A 22,810-nucleotide genomic window follows, 5' to 3' on the forward strand; every position below is an offset into this window, starting at 1 on the left:
CAAGTAAGAAAGCATAGAAGAGGACCCAAGATGAGATCTGGGGGACACTCACAGTTTTAAGGGCTTCTTACCTGGATGAACATCCATCAAAAGAGACTGAGAAGCAGTGGTCAGACAGACTGGGAGAGTCCCAAGAGAGAGTAAAGTTAAGAAAATTAATAGGAGAAAATATTCTAAAGTGAGCAATGTCAAATGCCCCAGAGAGATCACTGAAGGCAATTATCAAGCAGAGGACCATTAGATTTGGCTATTAAGAAATCGTTGGTAACTTGGAATGAGCAATTTCCATTGAATGATAAGGTCAGAAGCCAGATTACAAAACACAAAACAGTTCTTGCTCTCAAGCTCACAGTGTAATTGAAAGACAACATGCAAATAACTATGTGTAAAGAATCCATATACATGAATTCAGAATAGTCTCATAGGGAAGGCACTAAAATTAAGGAAGACTAGGAAAGACATCTTGTAGAAGGTGAGACTTTATCAGAGACTTGAAGTAAGCCAGAGAAATTCAGAGGTGGAGGTAAGGGGAGAGAGCATTTGGGGCATGGAGGACTGCCTGTGAAAATACAAGGAGTCAGTTTATGGTATGTTGTATGCAAGAAATAGAAAGGAGTCTAGTATCACTGAATCCCTGAGTATGTGGAGGGCAGAAGAAGAGTGAAAAGTAGGAAGGGCTAGGTTATAACAGACTTTCAAAGCCAAATGGAGGATTTTCTTTTTTATTCTTTTTTAATCATAGTATTTTATTATCTTCTAGTTACATGAAAAGATTTGTTTTTATAAGATTTCTAGTTTCAAATTTTTCTCCCTCTCCCCTCCCTCAACCCTCCCTAAGACAGCAAGCAATCTGATATAGGTTATATATCTTTTTGATTCTTGAGGTAATAGGAAGCCATTGGAATTTATTGAATAGGTATGATATGCATCTTAGGAAGATCCGTATGACAGCTGAATGTAGTAGTCCAGCATAGGTGATGAGAGCCTGTACCAGTATGGTGATAGAATCAGATGAGAAAAGTTAGAGAATTATGTAAAATTGATAGGCCTTGGCAAGAGATTGGATGATACTAAGCTTTCAAACTTGGATGCCTGAGAGGATGGTGGTACCACTGACAGTGGTAAGGGAGTTAGGCAGAATGGAGGGTTGGGGGGGGTGGCAAGAAAGATAATGAGTACAGTTTGGGACATGTCGATCTCTATATCCATATTGAGATGTACTGTACGCAGTTGGAGACATGAGAATGGAGGTTGGTAGAGATTACAAAGGTAGACAAATAGATCTGAGTCATCTTCATAGAGATGATAATTGAAACGATGAGAGCTGATGAGATCACTAATTGTAATAGCAGAGATGGAGAAGACTCTCATGGTTAACAAGCAGGACCAACAAAGGAGACTGAAAAAGGAGTCAGACAACTAGAAGAAGAACCAGGACAGAACAGTGTAAATGAAAAACTAGAGAGGAGAGTATCAAGAAGAGGATGACTGATAGTTTCAAAGGCTGCAGAGAGGTCAGGAAGGGTAAGGATTGAGGAAAGGACCTAAGATTGGGCAATTAAGAGATCATTAGTAACTTTGGAGAGAGAAGTTTGAGTTGAAGGATGAGATCAGAAGCCAGACTGCAGAGTCTAAAGAAGAGAGTGAAAGAAGGGAAGTAGAGGCATGTATTGTCAATACCCTTCTCAAGAGGTTTAGCCATATATCTGTTAGGGGATGAACAGATCAAGTAAAAAAAAATTGAGGATGGCATGCATAGACATGGGCATATTTGTAGGTAATAGAGAAGCAACTAATAAGCAGGAAGTATTTGAAGATTAGAGAGTGAGGATGATAGAGGAGGCTGTATGCTGAAGAAGACAGGATGGAATGGGATTACCTGTACAAGTAAAGGAGGTTTACCTTAGAATGCGGAAGGGACACCTTTTCATGAAAAAAAAAACAACAACACGGGGATGGAGATAGTTGTAGAAGATATCTGAGTGATGTAAGATGAAGAATGAGAAAAGAAGGAGCTTTGAAAATAGACCCAGTTTTTTCAGTGAGCTATGATGGCCAAGTTCTCATCTCAGAGAGGGAAAGGGAGATGAATGTGTGGGAAGTTTTGAGAAGGGATAGAAAAATTTGGAAAAATTGCTGTGCTGAGGGCCCATTTGAGATTTTGTAACATAAACTCATAGTTGACCCAATCAGCATGGTTTTGTGATTAACAGAAGCTAATGCTAAAAAAAATAACCCAACTGTAAATGCAATATTGTTTTGTATTTTTTTGTTCTATTGTTATAAGGTGTGTCTGACTCTTTGTGACCCATTTGGGGTTTTCTTGGCAAAGATATTGAAGTGGTTTGCTATCCTTCTCCATCTTATTTGACAAATGAGGAAAGAAGGCAAATAGGATAAAGTGACAGGGACACATAGCTAGTAAGTGTCTGAGGCCAGATTTGAACTGAGAAAGATGAGTCTTCCTGATTCTAAGCTGGGTGCTTTGTACACTGGGTCACCGAGCATCTTTTCTCTGAAGCTACACAGCACTTTCAAATACATGGGATAATTTTAATTTTATGAATTAGGAAATGACCAGTAGTATAATTCCTTGGTTGAGAAATAGATCCTTAGTTGAATAATTTAAGCTATTGAATATGTCTGGCATGTTGTAAAGCTTTATTGATTCAAGGAAAGAATGAAAGGAAACAGAATTGGCCAGTTTCAAAAAAATGTTTATCTTATTTCAGTATTTCAGCATGTAAACAGAAAGAATCATTGATCCTCATTTTGAGGAGGGGGATGCTTAGTGGTTTTGTAACTATGCCCAAACATGGCCTAACAGTTGTAATTTTAGGGCTACCATTACATTATATAATTTAAGCAAAAGTACCTTAAATATTCCTTTATTGAGTTCAATAGAATAGCATTCTTACTATGGTATACTTAAAATGATGTAGTAAATTTCATATAAGATGCATATATTAATTGTGAAGATTGCTTTCTACAATAAGTCCTCTGCCACTACTATCTCCCTACTGCTCTAGCAGGGGAATATGAATTTATATATCTGTAAATAAAATAGCTTTAATGCTTTTCAAGATAGGTATAAATAACCCACCCTCCCACTCCCTAATTTTTTCTTGCCCCCTCAATGGAAGTGTGTGTGGGCAGGCATAATCTGTGTTTTAGTTTCCTACTTAGTTCCCACATAGGATGCTTAAGCAAAATGATGCCCCACATGTATTTGTATCAGTAAAATAATTTAAAGTATACATCTCCAGTGTGTGTATGTGTACTGACATAAACTATATATACATTCTGTTATAATAATTAGTTTATGAAACTTACACAAAAGAGAAGTAAACATAAAGATGAAATAATATTTGATCATAGAGTTGATAGGGAATCACTAAAATTTGAGTAGGGGAGTGGTGTGGTCTTAAGAAAAAGACACTTTTAGCAGCTGTGTGGACAAAGGATTTAAGTTAAGAAGACCAATTAAGAGGCTGTTGAAAAATTCCTGGAGAGAAATGATGATGAGGAAAACTCAAAAGAATGTGGGATTAAAGGTAGAGCAGTATTGGGGCAGATCATCTATAAAGGTCTCCCATGAAGTGCCCAACTCATCTTGAGCAACTTACTCTGACCCTCCCAAAATGAAAAGAGGACGGAACTCTCCCTATTTTTAAAAACAATTTTTATTTATTTTGTTAAATATTTTCCAGTTAGAAGTAAAAAGAAAATAATCTCAAGCTTAGGCAGCTGCCTGAACATGGGATAGGGGGGATTTTTCCTAGTGGCACCGGTACAGCTATTACTGTAGGTCCCTCAGTAGCAGTCAGATTATAACTGTTTTCATGGAGTGAGTAGTGGCTATACCAGAATGAGGATATTGAGAACTTGCATAGCAGTGAGAGGAAGCAAAATTGAGAGAACGTTAAGAGATATGAGGAGGTTAAGGATATGAGGCATGGTTGCGATCAATGCCATAACTTGCTATCATGGCAGGGCTGGGATATGATTCATTTCCCCACTCCCACCCCTTATTTATACATCCCTTGGAGTCATGCCACAGACAGACCCCACCTTGGAGACCACTGATTTAGAGTAAAGCAAATGGGAGAGTTTGGGGCCCCAAGTTCTAATGTGGAAAATGTTTACTTCTTTTGAATTCATGAAACCATTCCTTTTGAAAAGGTAAGTTGCCCTTATAAAAATCAGTTTTCCCCATTCTACTATTGCTGTACTAACCCCCCACACACTTTAATTCTAATTTCTGTAGGTGCAGTGATTCTGAAGAAGAAAATCTCAAAATTTATTCTCTATAAGCCTTTTAATAGTATCTGAAAAGATTCACTGATTTTTTTTTTCCATTTTAAAACAAAATGTTTTCTGTGGTCTTTTTAAAGCTGAAAGATGGTCACAAAGCATTCCTTATTTGAAGGCAAAGATGCCTTCATTTTCAATCCTATGTCACTCTTTTCTATGTTAATCTTTTTTTAAAAAAGTGATGCCCATTAACCTTGCTATCATTATTTCTATGTTCTTTATTTTCTCTCATTAAAACTCTTCAAAGACTATGGCCAAAAAAGAATATTTAATTAGATCTTCATACTGAATTTCATTTTCTTGAAAATACATGTAATGGTTGCTAAATCTATCTATAAAACCTAAGACATATTTTGGAAATGTTTTGCTTAATACATTATAACTAGTTTGCATCCTAACACAATAGTCTGCAGGAGAAAATATAAATAAGAAGTTTACTTGTCTTATTTAATATACCATAGAGGTCTATAAATCTAAACTAAAAATTCAGCTTTTATAAACAGACATGTTGAAAGAAGATTCATTCACCAAGCAAAAGTGCTACCTATAACATAATTTTCTACAAAAAAGGTAATTTTGTAATAATATGTCTATAATACAGTACTAGAACCATTTTGTGAAATAACACTTGCTTACTTTTCGAAACTCTTAAGTTATTTTATAGTGTCCAAACATCTTTGTGTAGTCTTAAGTTATTGTACGTTAAATACGAAACCTTTGGGCACAACTCCATACTATGCATTTTGTTATTGAAATGTGTGTCTTTTATGCCCTTACTCATCTCATTGAAGCTTTTCTTCCTAAATTTCAAAATGCTACACAAATATGATTTATAGCCATTATGAAAAAATTTTAATTTAGAAATTACCTCTGCCTCAATTTAGGATATCATTTAGAACAAAATAGCTAATGTATTAATACATTGTGAAAATGATAGCTATGCAGATATCCAGTTATATCTGGCTAAACAGAAAGCATAGAACAATGAATCCATTCAAAGCCAATGAAGCAGTTGGACTTTAAGAACCTGATTTCATGTGACGAATTTGAAAAGTACAACTTAGTACTTATTTTGCCAATTTTTAAGGAATTCTGCTTTTCAGCCTTGGCTGGATTCCATTTATAGCAATATACACAAAACACAACATAACACAAAGCAACACAGGATTCCTCTCCAGAGCTAGCTGGTATAAATAGCCATTGAATTAGCCTTAAACGGTTCTCAGAATGTAAGCCTTTTAACAACTAACAAAATGAGTAGATTTATTAAGCACCTACTATGTGCCCCACATTGTACAGCTTAGTTGCTGAGTATGCAACAGAGATTGAAAGTCTCTACTTGCTCTGCTTGAAATGAGTTTATGTTCTAATGGATCTTCAAGATAACATTTACAACAATCATGAATAATGTTCAAGAATAATATTCATATTTAGATTTTGTGTTTGCTGAGTTTGTATAATGAACATATCCAGGACAAAATCCAAGGTTGTATCTTTAGTGTCTGGGAGCACTGTAAAAAGAGACCTCCTGAAATAGCTCTTTTTAACATGTGAACCTTTACAACTTGATAACTGCTTTCTTACAGACATTATCTCTGATTCAATTCCTGTAGCAAACCTATCAGCCGAGAGGTTGGGGGGTGGGGGGAGTCATATTATCCCCATTTTACAGATCGATATGCTGAGATCTAAAGAATGTTGTGACTTGACCAGTATTAACTAGTAAAATAATGAAGCTAGAACTCAAATATTGTTCTTTTGCCACTTATTCTAGTACTTACTTATGCTTTTCCTCCTTTCTTTACCCTTGCATAGTTTTTTCAGTTTACAAAGTTCTTTCATGTCCCCCCTCCAAAAAAAAAAATGGCCTGACAACAATTCTGTAGCATTTGTTATGATCTCCATTTTAAAGGTGATAAACTGAAACTAAAGGGCAGTTAAAAGTTGCCTGGGTCTTAAGTGACCACATAAATAGCAGAACTGAGATTGAGATTCATTCCTCTTGCTCCAAGTTCTGTTTTTTTGTTTGTTTGTTTTGGGTTTTTTTGGGGGGCAGGGCAGGGTTTGTACTACTGCTCAGTCTCTGACTTCTGTGCTACATTTTGCAATGCGGACCACTTCCTCCTAGAAATTGCTTTGTTTCTTGAAACTACAATATTTTTCTCCTATTTGCAGGCTGCACTTTTTTGGCTTCCTTTGCTGGGTTTGGTTTTTTTTTTTTTTTTTTGATCTTCCTAACTTTCTGAAAGCTCAGTCCTTTTTTAGCTTCTTTTCACCGTATTTCTTAGAGAACCCACCATTCTTCTGATCTCAAGTATCATCACTTCTCTATAGGCTACTTTCAGATTTGTATTTCTAGTCCTTCAGGTTCTACACCATAACAAGCCACCAGGACATTTTCACTTCTATATTCTATATTCTGTATTTGGGTAATACCCAAACTCAACATGTTCAAAATGTAGCTCCCCCATCACTCTCTGCCACTCAAAAATACACATCAGTTCCTTTTTAGATATTCCAGCCTGTTTAGTTTACCATCATTCCTTCTCTCTTTTTTTTTTTAAGTGAGGCAGTTGGGGTTAAGTGACTTTCCCAGGGTCACACAGCTAGTAAGTGTTAAGTGTCTGAGGCCGGATTTGAAGTCAGGTCCTCCTGAATCCAGGGCCAGTGCTCTATCCACTGCGTCACTTCGCTGCCCCCATCATTCCTTCTCTTGTCACTAGACTTCTGAAACCTTTAGTTCTCTTTGATTCTTTCTATTCTATCTTGTAGAATATTGGAATTGGAAAGGACTCTAGATGTTATATATATATTTTTAACTTGGTAAAAGTTATCTTTTTGTAAATAGTATTTTTCCAGTTACATGTAAATTTAGTCTTCAACATTCATTTTTGTAATATTTTGAGTTCCAAATTTCTCTCTCCCTTTTTCTCCTCCCCCCAAGACAGCAAGCAATCTGATATAGGTTATACAGTACAATCATGTTAAACATTTTCCCACACCAGTCATGCTGTGAAAGAAGAATCAGAACAAAAGGGGAAAACCACAAGAATGAAGAAACAAAACAACAACGATGATCAATATGCATTCCTCCATAGTTCTTTTTCTGGATATGGAGAGTATTTTCCATCATGAATCTTTTGGAATTGTCTTGGATCACTGTATTGTTAAGAACAACTAAGTCTATCATGATCGTGACACATTGTTGTTGTTACTGTGACACATTGTTGCTGTTACTGTGCACAATATTCTCTTGGTTCTTCCCACTTCACTCAGTATCAGTTCATGTAAGTCCTTCCAGTTTTTCCCGAAATTTTCCTGCTCATCATTTCTTATAGCACAACAGCATTCCATTACATTCATACACCACAACCTTTTCAGCCATTCCCCATTTGATGGGCATCCCCAATATCATCTATTCTAACCTGTTCTAACCTCCAATTGCTGGAAGCTCCTGGTCCCCTCAGGCAACAAATTCCATATCTGTACATATATGATTGTTAAGAAAGCTTTCTTTATGTTTGAATTGAAATCTATTTATAAGTCTCACGCTTTGATTTGATTTGATTTGATTTGATTTGCTCTCTGGGGCTAAGTAGAGGAAAGATAACCCTCATGACAAACCTTCAAATATTCAAAGACTACTTTCTGTTCTGTGTATGGACATTATACCTCTATTAATAGAGGCAGCTAGTGGCACTGTGCCTGGAGTCATGAAGACCTGAGTGGAAATTTGTCCCCAGACGAATAATTAGCCATGTGACCCCAGTCAAGTCACTTAAAATCTGTTTGCTTCAGTTTCTTTGATGGGGAGAATGATACCACTGCCTACCTATGGGGAATGATGATAATAGCTCCTACCTTGCAGGGTTGTTGTGCAGATAAAATAATGTAATATTGAAAAAAGTGTTTAACTTCAATGTTTAGCACATAGTAAGCACCGTGTAAATACTTAATCATTTCCATTTGCCTTTCCTTTTTTATCATAGATAAATGCCGTATTAGCTCTCTTATCAGACGAGTTATAAAAATTGCCTCATATTGATCTTGTTGTCCACCAGAATTACCTAGATCTTTTACACATGAACTGCTTTCTTGTTATATTTTTACCTTTTTAGTAAATAGTTGATTTAAAAAAATTAAAGACTTTAAACCTATTGAACTTTATCTTACTAGTGAAGATTTTGGGGGAATCCCCCTTCTATTCCTTTCCAAACATTCCCCATCTTCCTGAAATAAAGCACTTAGAACTAAATACAATATGGGAGCAAAGAATCTGAATCAAAAGAAGTTCCCATTGATAGGGTAATGGCTGAACAAACTCTGGCTTGTATGAATGTAATGAAATATAATTGTGCTATAAGAAATGAGTGTGGAGGTGAAGAAGAGATAGGGGCCTTGTATTTTCCCTCTTTTGGCACGAATCAATCTAACTTAATTAAATTTAAACCATTCACATATAAACTGATAAGGCAAGGGGAAAAAAAATCACTTTTGCCAACATTCACACACTCAGTTAATAGACAACAAAAGCAAATTGCAAGTTGGAAGCCTCTCTATGCCAATCAAATAGTGTCCCAATTTTTATTCCTTTAACATTATGCTGCAGGCCTCAATTTTTTTTTCTTTTCTCCTAAAAGCACTATCAAAGATAAAATACTGAATTAATACCAGTTATGCCTTTGTATGAATTGGTTACAGTTAGTGTCTGTTATTTTTTCCATTCATATCATGTCTTTAATGATCAATAACCTATGAACATGATTCAGTTGTTTGAGTTTGTCTAACATGCTTTTTCTCCTTTTTATTCTTCCTTTTAGTTTTGTTCTAATTTTAAGCTCTGACAACTTGATGATCTCATTATATATTAACAACTGACTCGAGCATGACTCCCCTCATCAGCAACGTTCCTGTCATTTTAATATAATAGGCTTCATTTTTTTGTTTTGGATGTATTCACTGTTTGCCTTATTGAGCACCTGTTGATTTTTTCCTAAAAGAAAATATTCATGATATGTAGGCATGAGACTTTTAAGTAATCTGAAAATATTTGGCCTCTATCATTCATTATGTTTCACTGCCCTCGCATGTTCCCACCTTTGCATTGAAGTCACAAAGTCTCAGAGTTTGTGTGGATTTTGGCTGGAGGGTCTTACTGTGTTCTTCATAGAATTTCTCGGCCTTTTTATCCTGACAACACACAATGTTGCATTAGACTTCAATTATTTTCCTAATGGTCTTTCCACCTATTTATCAGACAAAATATTCCACAAAATTATGTTTCTTCTTAACTTTGAATACAATAAAATCAACTCTGGCCAAAAAAAAAAGGTTAGTATACTGTAATACTCCCAGACCTCAGACATATCACCAAGGAAGAGCATAGTCCTTGTTACGAAAAAGTCTTCGGTGAGGTGTGAGCCTTGCGTAGATTCCATTTATAGGAGTATGCCAACACAAAACAAAACAAAACAGGATTCCCCTCAGGAGTTAGCTGGCATAAACAGAACAGGTTACACTTTTAGGAACAAGCTGACCCAAAATAGAGAAATAAACAACAGTAATAAAACCTTTTACTGACCTATTAAAAAAACAAATTGAGTCCAAAAGCTTGATAAAAGTGCAGTGCCCAATGGCTGCCTTTTTCAGTTTCATCCTAAATAGAGATTTAAATAGAATCATCATTACTGTTGTTTTGGTTCAGGAGGGAAGAAAGGAAAGGGAATGGCTTACAGTTTTCCCTCATTTAGCAACTTTTCACAATATACTATCAGGGAAAAACCTCATGACTGACAATACAGTGTAAGATAAAGATAAGAAAGAAGTTCTATTGTTGTTATGAGTCATGCCATGAAGAAGGCCTAGTGGGCTTTCCTTAAAAGCAATTTCTAGCTAGTATATATGGTTAAGAGTGAAAAAGTAAAAGCTGGATCACAAACTGTTAGTAAGTATGAAGTAACAATGTTTCATACAGGGAGAGATAAAGGTAGAATACTAAGTTGCTAAATACAGCTTCTCACTGTGAAAAGCTACTGATAGTGATAAGAACCTATCAGTGGAAGTGGGCCCCAGCAGTGAGACTATTTTCTGCTAGCCACAATGTATTCAGTCACCCAGTATAGAAAATGCTTTGTTTCCTCTGACTTTCCTTCCAGTGTCCCATTTTCTGTATGGACAGGGCCCTTCCTTCTATTCTGACTTCTGCAGAAGGGAAGCCAGAATCCTTGCTCTACTTAGACCCTCAGGCCCACTTTGATCTTCCCTGTGGTGGTGGACCAGGTCTCTTCAGGCCCCCTATTCTGCAGAGAGGACACAGCAATTGTCAAAGCTTAGATGAGCAGGATATTACCAACTACAGCTTCTGGTAAGATGGAGGACTACAGGATTACTATCTACCCTCAGGACCCCTGGGCATTGCTATTTTACCTGTCAATGTACCTCCAAGGATCTTTAGGCTCTTCCATCTCCTTTATTGCTATGCCTTTAGGACTTCTAGGCCTTATCTGCCCATATACTTGATCCCCCTTATATGCAATATATATATGGATGGAGACAGCATGAAGGAAGCAAAATGCAGAAGAAATGGGCCTCCTTTTCATTAGAGAAGGGGAAGTAGAGAACAGAGGAGTGGAATGTTGGATCATGCACTCTTCTATGCCATCTAGGCAAACAGCATGTCTTTTGTTTTTGCTGAACTTATTTTTCATTGTTATATGGTAAGAGTGGAAGAAGTAACATCTGGAAATAACTGTGATTTAAAAACAAAAGGCATCAGGGCAGGTAAGTGGCTCCATGGATAGAGCACTGGCCCTGTACTTAGGAGGACTTGAATTCAAATGTGGCTTCAGACGTTTACTAGCTCTGTGACACTGGTTAAGTCACTTAACCCCAATTGCCTAAAAAAAATAAATAACATAAAAATAAAAGGCAAAAAAAATTTTTTTAAAGAGAAATGAAGAAAAAGAAGTAAACATATGGTTTGACCAGTATAGAATACATATAGCAAAACTAGTACTTAGATTATTTTTCTTTTGTCCATTTTTATATCTCCAATAGATAGCAAAGTGCCTGGAACAGATTAAGTGCTTAATAAATGGTTATTGACCTGCTGTATGCCTTTCTTGATATTGATAATCAGAAGGCCATTGAATAACATTTCTTTCTTTGGCCATACCTGTTATCTTGATTTATGCATGAGAGCTTCTTTGGAAGAGAAACTTTAAGATTGTTTTTCTTCTAATAAGTCAAATACTTTTGTTGTTGTTGTAACTCACAAACAGTAAACAGCACAATTACATTCTTCCAAATTTTTAGTCACTTGTGTGCTTGTGTTCTGATACAGAAAATAATTCATGAAAGCCTGCCCTTTCCCCTCTTAAATATTTATCAGGAATACCTTTTGAATCCTACATGGATCATTTTAAGAATGTATGGAAATTAGAAAGTAAAGTTGGTAGGTGCTAATATCTTAATTACCTTTTTAATTTGTTTTGGTAAGAGCTTTTTAAAAAAAATTGGTATTTCTCTCACTTTGACACCTTAGTGTTTTCAGAAGCAAGTCATTTCCAGATGTCATATCTTTTTATTTTTGATTGGATCTAAAAATTCTTTTCAGTGCCATTTTCAATGCATATTAGCATATTGAAGACTATGCTATTGATTTGGAAAAGGTGGTTCCACTGTAACTAATGATGAAAATAGTTGTTTATAAAGGATAAACACTAGCAAGTCTTTCCATTTTTCATCTGTTTCTTGTCTTCAGTTCAGTTGCAGCTATAAATACTCTCAGGATGATTTGACTTACTGTTGGGTCTCATGCCAAGCTTCCTGTAGAACTGCTTTTCTATTCCCTCATCTTTACTGTTTTGTGAGATGATACTGTTTATAATCTGTTTATTACCTTCCTCTGTAAAATTTTGCAAATGAGCCTATATTTTAAATCAGTGTTAACCTTGTTAGTCACCAGTGTTTTTGAAACATTTTTTGCATGAGAATTTGGATATCTGGTCTTATTTAAAGGTTTTAGAGATGACTGGACTTTTTTTTTTTTTTGGTAGTCTAATTTCAGTATTTCATGTACTGCAAAGGCCGTGTGGTGCTGTGCTTAGCGTACCAACTTCAAAGTCAGGAAAACCTGGGTTGAAGTTCTGCCTCTGACATATTTCTGCTCTGTGACTCTGCATGAGTTACTTTACCTCAAAGTGCTGTAGGCCAGAGGTCTCGAACTCAAGAGCTTGTATAGCTGCTGAGTGTGGCTAAACCAGATTAAAATGTAATTGGGAACTAGCTGTGTGACCCTGGGCAAGTCACTTAACCCTTATTGCCCCGCCCCCAGAAATGTAATTGGGAGATGTTTAATAAAATAAATAAAATTACATTACAACATAGGTAATGTTAATTTTTAGTTTTCAATGTGCAACTTGCAGAGATCTGTTTTCTATTTGAGATACCACTGCTGTTGGCAACTCTGAAAGATTATAAATCACAGAGAAGGGACTGCCTGTATTGTTAAGAGTTTCCTCAACCGAGAAGTCCCCATACAAAATTAAATCATCAGTTTAGCCCTTGTGCGTCTTCCTAATTATATACTGGCTTGTATTTTGTTCACTAGTTTCAGCTAGATTGTAAGCTCCTTGAGGTCATGGACCATACATTATACTTTGTCACATTTAGTAGTGTAGTGCTATTATCTCCTGCCTCACAGAGTTGTTAGAGGAATTTAGTGATTTGTCTTCTGAGCACAAATTGCAAAGAATATACTTCCTGAGTGATTGACATTGACTTTTTTTTTACACTGTTTCATCCTATGGCTTATCATGAAGTCTCTTGTTACTCCTTCCCATACATGACATCATATCTTTAAAACAACAACACACCATTAGCCTGACCTATAAGTGCATCTACTACAAACAAATTTATTTGAGGTTGGATATATCTGGTTTCCTTATTAGCATCCTCTTTTCAATTCTAGGAAAGGAAAATATAGGAGCAGTGCTCAGGAAATAAAAGGAGGCTGTCACTCATTTTGTAAATTATGCCTTATTTGGTATATGATAATTCAAATGATAGTTGGTTCTACAACATTTAATTTCTTTTTGATTTTATATTCTGCTACTTTATTGAAGCTATTGATCAACTCTTCAGGTCTTATCTGAGATTACATACAACATTTATTTTCAAGTTTGATCCCTTCAATCCTTCAGGAATTCCTCTACTAATCCAACTTTGAGAAATTAACTTAAAAGAAGAGTTATTCTGTTTTTTAAATCAGTTTTCTTTTCCCTCAAAATCTGCTAGAATTTTTGCAAAGCCGATTATGTCACAATTGAAGAGAAAATCCAAGGTGGAAAAAAAAAAAAGAAATCCAGAGGGGTTGGTTAATTGACAATAAATGCTTATTGCTAATTTACTCTCAGTAGCAGTTCACAAAAATAGAGAAAAATCATTAAAGATGATTGTTTTCTATGTTCAAAAAATAGCTGACCTTGTAAAATTTTGTCTCTTTTCATTTCATTCTGTAAAGTTAGCTTTGCATATCATTGTGAAATACAGAAACTGATGGTGGTAGAGAGGTACTTGTTAGGATTTGTGTATACTTAAATTTTAATCTTAGTTTTAATACACTTTCAATTTTACTTCATCAAGTTGTATTATACATTTACATGCATTCATATGGTTTAGGAATATTAGTAAAATAATTAAAAATCTTTGTGTTGAGGGTTTTTTTATTTTTTAAATTTCCTTGTTTTTACTAAAATTAGTCTTTAAACCACTTTTTCCCTTTTGTTTTTCAGTCACGCAGCGTGGATAAGCAACATGCTGTAGTCAACTATGATGCCTCTGCAGATGAACACTTAGTAAAGGATTTGGGTAGTCTGAATGGGGTAAGTTAACAATTGGTCACATGTGTCTTTTCATTATTTTATTTTATTTTTTTGTTTTCGTTTTTTTTTTTTTTGCAGGGCTGTGAGGGTTAAGTGACTTGCCCAAGGTCACACAGCTAGTAAGTGTCAAGTGTCTGAGGCCGAATTTGAACTCAGGTCCTCCTGAATCCAGGGTCGGCGCTTTATCCACTGCGCCACCTAGCTGCCCCCTTTTCGTTATTTTATTCACCACTATTCTGAAACTATTTTTAAAAGGTCCCAAATGTCTCTTTTCCTCAAAAATCTAGTGGTTTTTGTTGTTGTTTTTGTTTTGTTGTGTTTTGTTTTGGTGTGGCAATTGGGGTTGAGTGACTTGCCCAGAGTCACACAGCTTGTAAGTGTTAAGTGTCTGAGGCTGGATTTGAACTCAGGTCCTCCTGAATCCAGGGCTGGTGCTCTATCCACTGTGCTACCTAGTTGCCCTCAAAAATCTAGTGTTTTTTGACTTGTTTTTCTCTTACATTAATACTGATGACATCCCTTCTTTTTTATCAGTGTCCTTCCTAAAATGTAGTGCCCAAAACTGAACATAGCACCGTGATTGCAGACTACTAATATACAGAGTATACTAATAACAGGTATAGGACACTGTGTATCCCTTCCTTAGCTTTTTGTTAACCTATTGAGCTTATAGTCCATAAACCCCTGTATCTCTTTCAGATGTTCTGTTCTGTAACTATACCTTTTCATCTTACACTTGTAGGCCTTTTGGAATATTAACTCTGTTATTTAGTGTATTATCTATCTGCAACTGCTTTGTCAGTCAATCCAACATTTATTAAGCATTTAACTGTGTGCCAAGAACTGTTCTAAATGCTAGAAATACAAAGAAATGTAAAAATACGGTTCTTACCATCAAGGAGCTCACATTTTTTTTTTAAATTTTCCCCAGAAAATTTATTTGTACAAAAACTTCTAAAATGTTTTTTTCCATAAAAGTATTTTATTATTTTCCAGTTACATGTAGAGATAGTTTTCAATTTTTTTAAATAAGATTTCCAATTTCTAATTCTCCCCCACCCCAGGACAGGAAGTAATCTGATATAGGTTATATATTTACAATCACATTAAACATATTTGTGCATTAGTCATGTTGTGAAAGAAGAATCAGAGCAAAAAGGAAAAACTTCAAAAAAGAAAAATAACAAAAACAATAGAAACAGTATGGTTCAATCTGCATCTAGATTTCACAGTTCTTTTTTTTTTCCTGGATTTGGAGAGCATTTTCCATCATGAGTCCTTTGGAACTATCTTGGACCATTGTATTGCTGAGAAGAATCAAGTATATCACAGTTGATCAACACATAATTTTGTTGATACTGTGTACAATGTTTAAGGATCTCACATTCTAATGGAAGATAGTTTGTTGTATTAAATTTTAAACACTCGAAAGAATTTAATTTTTAATCTGTTATTTAGGAATGGAATTACTACAGTAAACTAGGTTATTTCATTAGAATGTTTTAAATACATAGAAATAGACTACTATAAAGGATATTACTCAGAGTGAAATGTGTAGTTGCATGGATGGCCTATTGAGTTTTTGCATCAGTGTGGTATCCCTACCAACTGCAGGTGGACAGTGAGTCCGGAGGTGAACATGAAGAGATCCAGCTAGATTTTGTATGGGAAATTATGTAGTATTTTCATTGGTCTCGCCTTCCCAGAAACAAAAACCCATATTCTTAATATCAGTATGTTATATGGCTATAAATTATGGACCACAGTCAATCAATCCAGCATTTAATGAGCATTTCCTATATGCTAGGTACTGGAGATGTACCTACTTACTGGGAGCTCTAATAGAGGTGCAGAGAGGGTAGGAGGACAACATAGATAGATAGATAGATAGATAGATAGATAGATAGATAGATAGATAGATAGATAGATAGATAGATAGATAGATAGAGAGATAGATGATAAATAGATAGATAGATAGATAGAGAGATAGATAGATAGAGAGATAGAGAGATAGAGAGATAGATGATAAATAGATAGATAGATAGATAGATAGATAGATAGATAGATAGATAGATAGATAGATAGATAGATAGACAGACAGATAGACAGACAGACAGACAGACAGACAGACAGACAGACAGACAGACAGACAAATAGGTAGATACTGTGACAGGTAAAACTAAATGTGTGTGGTCACCTTACCTGTCCCCAGTGTGGGGAAAGCTAGCTAGGATTTACTTATAAATTCGAAGCTTCAGCAACAGTTTAGGCATTAAGCATTTATTAAAGTATATTAGAGGTTAGCACAGAGAGAACATGTGTCTCTGAAAGAATAGGAAAACCTATCTACCCTAGAGAAGAGATCAGGGTTCAGCCTGTCCTGGTTCTTCTGCCCCCACCACAAAGTACCAGCAGCCACCTGAAAGACAGAACAGCACTTCCTCTGTCCCTGAGAAGAGGTGGTCCTTACACACTGATTCAAGCTGATTGGTTGAGCGTGGTCTCATGTTTTATGAGGTAACTTCCAGACCTGAATTGACTTTTCTAAGGTCAACCCATGCTCTCTCAGCAGGGGGCCCCTGGTAATAATAGTCTCACAATACATACATATATACATACATATATAAACATACATATACCTACACACTTATACACATATATTATACCATGCATGTATACATGTGTGTATACAAATATACACACATATATACATACATATTGTGTATACACACATATATGCATGAGTGGGTGTAGGTATATGTATCAGCTGGGTGGCTTAGTGGATAAAGTGCTGAGCCTAGAGTCAGGAAGCTCATCTTTCTGATTTTAAATCTGGCCTTAGACACTTAATAGCAAGTCACTTACCCAGATTGCCTCAGTTTCCTCATCTGCAAAATGAGCCAGAGAAGGAAATGGCAAACTATTCTAGTATCTTGGCTAAGCAAATACCCAATGGGGTCACAGAGAGTTGAACATGACTGAACAAATACATATGTGTGTATACACACACACACACACACACAGAGGATAAATACAAAGTAGTTAACTACAAGGTTGTTTAGTAGAATGGGAAAGACTCCATGGAAAAGAGCTATCTTAAAGGAAGAAAGAGGCTGAGGCACAGGAATAAGGAAGGAGAGCATTTGTGCTACCACCTACATAAAACTTTCCCTGATCCTTCTAGCTGCTAATTCCTTTCCCTCTCCCCACCACCATTTACCCTTTACCTTTCATCTAACATATTTATTTAATACCACTAATATAGAGTGAACAAATATAAAGTAGTTAAATGCATAGTAATTTGGAGAAAAGAGGCACTAATAATTGGGGGGTTTCAGGAAAGGTTTCACACAGAAGATACTGTTTGATCCCTCTTAAAGGAAGAGACGGTCTCAATAAACTGGAGGGAGGGTAAAGGCACAAGTGCATTCCATAGTGCATGTCATGTGTGAGGGAGAGAAAACAGGCCAATTTGACTGGATCATAAAATGCAAAAAAGTACGGAGTACGGGGCAGCTAGGTGGCACAGTGGATAAAGCACTGGCCTTGGATTCAGGAGGACCTGAGTTCAAATCCAGCCTCAGACACTTGACACTTAACTAGCTGTGTGACCCTGGGCAAGTCACTTAACCCTCATTGCTCTGCCCCCCAAAAAAACAAACAACAACTTATGGGACAGCTACGTGGCACAGTGGATAGAGCACTGACCCTGCATTCAGGAGGACCTGAGTTCAAATCCAGCCTCAGACCCTTGACACTTACTAGCTGTGTGACCCTGGGCAAGTCACTTAACCCCAATTGCCTCACCAAAAAAAAAAAGGACAGAGTAATATTTAATCATGTTAGAAAGATAAGTTGAAACCAGATCATGTATGGTAGAGCTTTTAAAGCTCAACAGAAAATTTTGAATTTTTTCAGGGGGACAACAGGAATGTAGTGGAGTTGATTGAGTTAGTGGATTCACATGGTCAGATCTTTGCTTGGGGAAAATGACCCTGATAGCAATATGTAGGACTTGAGTAAGGAGAGACTAGAAGTTTGACTTGGGGAAACCACATAGGAAAGTATTGTAATAATCCAGGTGAATTCTGGAAAGCAATTTGGAACTCTGCTGGAAAGTTATTAAACTGCATTATCCTTGACCAGGTATAACTACTACAAGCCCACATCCTAAAGAATTCAGAGAAAGAGGAAAAGGACTTACATATACAAAATTATCTGTAGGAATTTTTATAGGAAACAAAAACTGGAAACTAAGGGGGGAGGGAGAATTCCTAAGCAAATTGTGATATATGAAAATAATGGAATATTATTATCCCATAAGAAATGCCAATTTCAGAGGAAACTGGAAAGACCTCAATAAATTTATGCAAAGTGAAGTAGCAGAATAATTTGTACGATGAAAACAATAGAAAGTAAAACAACTTTGAAAGACGTTAGAAATATGATCCCTGTGGTGATAAACTACTAGTCCAGAAAACTGAAAACGATATATTTCACCTACCTCCTGCTCCATGGGTGAAGGGCTTAAAATGCAGAATAATACATATGTTTTTGCACATGGCTAATGTGGAAATTTGTTTTGCTGGATTGCGCGTATTTTTTTTTTTTTTTTAGTGAGGCAATTGGGGTTAAGTGACTTGCCCAGGGTCACATAGCTAGTAAGTGTTAAGTGTCTGAGGTCAGATTTGAACTCAGGTACTCCTGACTCCAGGGCCTGTGCTCTTTCCACCGCGCCACCTAACTGCCCGATTGTGCGTATTTTTGATGTTTTCTTTTTCTATTTTTTTTTTTCTTCTCTAATTGGTCGACAGAGGGGACAGTGGTTAGGTCGTCTAGGTGACAGTCAATGAGGGTTTGAAGAAAGATGATGTGAGATGTGATCAAGGTACTCTGGTGAAGATAGACACATTAAGTTTTTTGCAACTAATTATGGGGTGGGGTGAGGAGGAGTGAGAAATCTCATGCCACAGGAGAGACCTGGGAAACTAGAAGGACAGTGGTGCCTTTTACAAAAATAGTGAAGTTCCAAAAAGTGGAGGACTTGAGGGGGTCAATATAATGAATTTATTTGGGGACATCTTGAATTTTAGATGTCTCTGGGATATCCAGTTTGAGAGAGAGAGATTTAGCAGTTATTTGAATAAAGATGACAAATAAATCCATAGTAGCTTATGAGATTACCAAGAGAGAAATTATAGAAGACAGACATTTAACAAACATTTGTTATATGTTTAGCAACATGCCAGGAAACACACCATAAAAATCAAAAGTGAAGGTAACAAAATTATAAAGATCAAGTGAAAGATATGAGGACACCCCCAGCAAACCCCTTCATGGAGGTGGGAGATCCACAGGTTTATACATTGTATGTTTTCACACTTTCTCAGTGTATAAATCAGTTCTGATAATTTTTTTTTCTTTAAAAAACAAAGACCTTTATCATATGAAATAGCAGGGAGGATTCATGCAAGACTGTGGTGATATAAGAAACAAAACATCAATTTAAAATTATTTTTAAAAAACACTGTGCTAATGACATGGGGGTTGGGACATATTCAAGTAATTAAGGGACCATTAAAGTTTAAACCGGCCAACTAGATATCAGGAGGGACACACCTAAGAAGTTAGGGGAACAGAAAAATCAGTCAGGCATGGCTACTACCTGAACTTGGAGACAGAGATAACCCCAGAGGTCATGACTATCATTCCAAAAGAAAAACCCCTGACTCTCAGGAAGCTTTCCCCACCTCACCCCCCAAATGAACTTTCCATTGTCAGGTGGTCACCCCATCCATCCTCTATAAAAGCTTTGGACTTTCTTCCATTCTAGGAGGAAGATATCTCTAAGCCATCTCCTCCCCTCCAGGTGAAGTCTTTGACTTCCCTCTTGGTCACTTTCTCCAGCACCCAAATAAAAGACCATTTTATTGTAATTGGATTGTGTGCTAGAGTTGTAATTCATTACGGACCCCCACCACTTATTTCCCTGTGACACCAGGAACTGATACAAAAGAAAGCAAAAACATGGTCCCTGCAGTGAGAAAGCTCATATTCTAATAGGAAATGGGCAAGACAAAATCCAAAATGATGTACATATAAGATATATACAGAGTAGATGGAATTTAATCTCCTAGTGAAGGCACTTAGCAGCAGGGTACAAGGAAGACGCAAAAAGGCCTCTTAGAGACAGTAGAATATGTAGTACTTTGTAAACATTTAGTGCTATGTAAATATAGGGAAATGGTCATTATGATTTCTGTTTCACAGTCATTGATTTGCCTTAGAATATAAATTCTTACAATGTGATGTATATCTTAGCCTACTTGATACATTTCAGGCACTCCCAATATATACCTACTTTTCTTCATAACTTATTTGGACTTGGTGTTAGAAAGACCTGAATTCAAATTTTGACGGAGATACTTACTAGCTATGTTCCTGGACAAGTAATTTAACCTCTTGCATTTCCAGTTTCATCATCTATAAAATGGGGGTAATAATCATACCTACGTCATAGAGTTGTTGTGAGGATCAAATGAGATATGTGTAAGGTGCTTTGAAAATTTAAAAGAACTATGTAACTATATAACTACTGCTGTTAATTTGCAACTTCTGGAAAAGTTTCCAGGCCCTTTTACTAATGAATTTATTTTGCTTCTTAGGTCATTCCTAATATGGTAATATCATTATGAGGTTTTAGCAATAGCCTCAGCAATTAAGGGAAGGATTTTTTTGTTGACTTAATGTGGAATTCAATATGACTACTGTATCTTTTTCTACTCAGGTTATCAGCTTTTCAGCAGCCATTATTAACTTTAGTACTAGCTTTGTTTTTTTTGTTTTTGTTTTTGTTATTTTTTGGTGAGGCAATTGGGGTTAAGTGACTTGCCTAGGGTCACAGAGCTAGTAAGTGTTAAGTGTCTGAGACCGGATTTGAACTCAGGTCCTCCTGAATCCAGGACCGGTGCTCTATCCACTGCACCACCTAGCTGCCCCAGTACTAGCTTTGTTTCAGCTTTACTAAAAATGAAGGAATTATTTTGAATAAAACATAATATCTATACTCTCTCCTTTTGTTTCCTTTTAGACTTTTGTGAATGATGTAAGGATTCCAGAACAGACTTATATCACCTTGAAACTTGAGGATAAACTAAGATTTGGATATGATATCCTTATAAAATGTGATTCGTACAGTTTTTACAAACTTTTCTTTTTAAGCTTAATTGTGTTTATTTCTTAATTATTAAATTTAAACTTTATGGTTGTAATCGAATATTTGAATATTGACTTTAAGTATATTTACAATGTGTATTAGAAAAACAGTATTGCCTAGTATTCTCCTTCCCACAGTAGAATGTATGATATAAAAACTTTTTTTCACCTTCTGGTTTAATAAAAATGACCCAGGAAGAAACAGTGAAAGCAGCTTTTAATGCTCACTATTTTTATGTCTTTCTAATAGAATATTCTTTTGTAATCCCACTGTTTATGAATGTATGGGGATTCTTCACCTTGCACCTGATTGTGGGATGGGATGAGGAAGAGTGAGGAATCTCAGATAATTCCGAGGGAGAAACCTGGGAGACTGAAAAGACAGTGGTGCCTTTTTATAAAACTAGGGAATAATACTGCCAGATGAATTATGTGTCACTGTCAACCATCAGCTTCTTGGTAGAAAGTTGTGACAAAGAGGACTTCCAGGGCGAAGCCAAGATGGCAGAGGAAAGTCAGTGAGCTCTCGAACTCATGACACGATTCTCCAAAAACCATCCAAATAATGCCATAGGACAATTCCTGGAGCAGCAAAACCCACAGAAGAATGTGCTAAAATCATCTTCCAACGAAGGACAGCTTGGAAGGTTGGAATAAGGGAGCTGCTGTGCTGAGACAGAAGTAGAGCCCAACCCCACAGTCACCCTGACACAGATCCAGTCCCCAGAAGGCCTCACCAGAGAAAGAGACCCCCCCAGAGCCTCTGAATCAGCTGCAGTGCTATTGTCATCTGGAACTAAGCTCACAGTCTGGTGAGAGGGCTGAGCCCTTTGCAGGCGGGTGATTACAGGGGTCTCTGCTGGTGCTGAGGCAGAACTTGGGTTTTTCACCCCTGCTGGGAACCAGGAGGTAGGCTTGAGTAGCAGTAGCCCAGGTGGGGGAGGGGCACAGCCTTATCTTAGCTGATAACGACAACACACAAAGCTGGTTGATTAGCAAGTTGGTCTGGGGTCATCTACAGACCAGGGAACAGGCCAGGTGAGTGAAGAACCTGCTCTTCCTTAAATAATACCACCTGGGACCTTCTGAAGTTTGGGATTGTGCAGCCTGGAAACAGTGCCCTACTTTAAGGAGCTAAAAGTCAAGTAAAAGAAAGGCAAGATGAGCAGACAGAGAAAGGTGAGGACCATAGAAAGTTTCTTTAGTGACAAGGAAGATCAAGGTGCACCCTCAGAGGAAGATGTCAACGAAAGTTGTGACAAAGCACCACCTCTTTATCCTTACCCATGATCTAACTTAGTTTAACTGGGCATTTTCTTCAAACTAATCTACACCCCTGTGTCTCTGGAGTAGGCAGGGGGGTGGGAGAAGAAGCCCATTCAAGTCTGTATCTTTTT

General features: G+C 36.7%; 1 protein-coding gene across 8 annotated transcripts in view; it reads left to right on the forward strand.

Annotated features, from left to right (window-relative positions):
- Positions 1–22,810, forward strand: part of CEP170 (centrosomal protein 170) — a 186,274-nt gene that overhangs the window by 54,608 nt on the left and 108,856 nt on the right. For all 8 annotated transcript variants that reach the window (XM_044002542.1, XM_044002544.1, XM_044002545.1 and 5 more), the window contains 2 exons: positions 14,109–14,198; positions 21,289–21,367. In XM_044002542.1, coding sequence (XP_043858477.1) covers positions 14,109–14,198; positions 21,289–21,367 — 169 coding nt within the window. The remainder of the gene's footprint in view (positions 1–14,108; positions 14,199–21,288; positions 21,368–22,810) is intronic.

Source organism: Dromiciops gliroides, chromosome 4 (assembly GCF_019393635.1).
Source record: "Dromiciops gliroides isolate mDroGli1 chromosome 4, mDroGli1.pri, whole genome shotgun sequence".
Classification (NCBI taxonomy): Eukaryota; Metazoa; Chordata; class Mammalia; order Microbiotheria; family Microbiotheriidae; genus Dromiciops; species Dromiciops gliroides.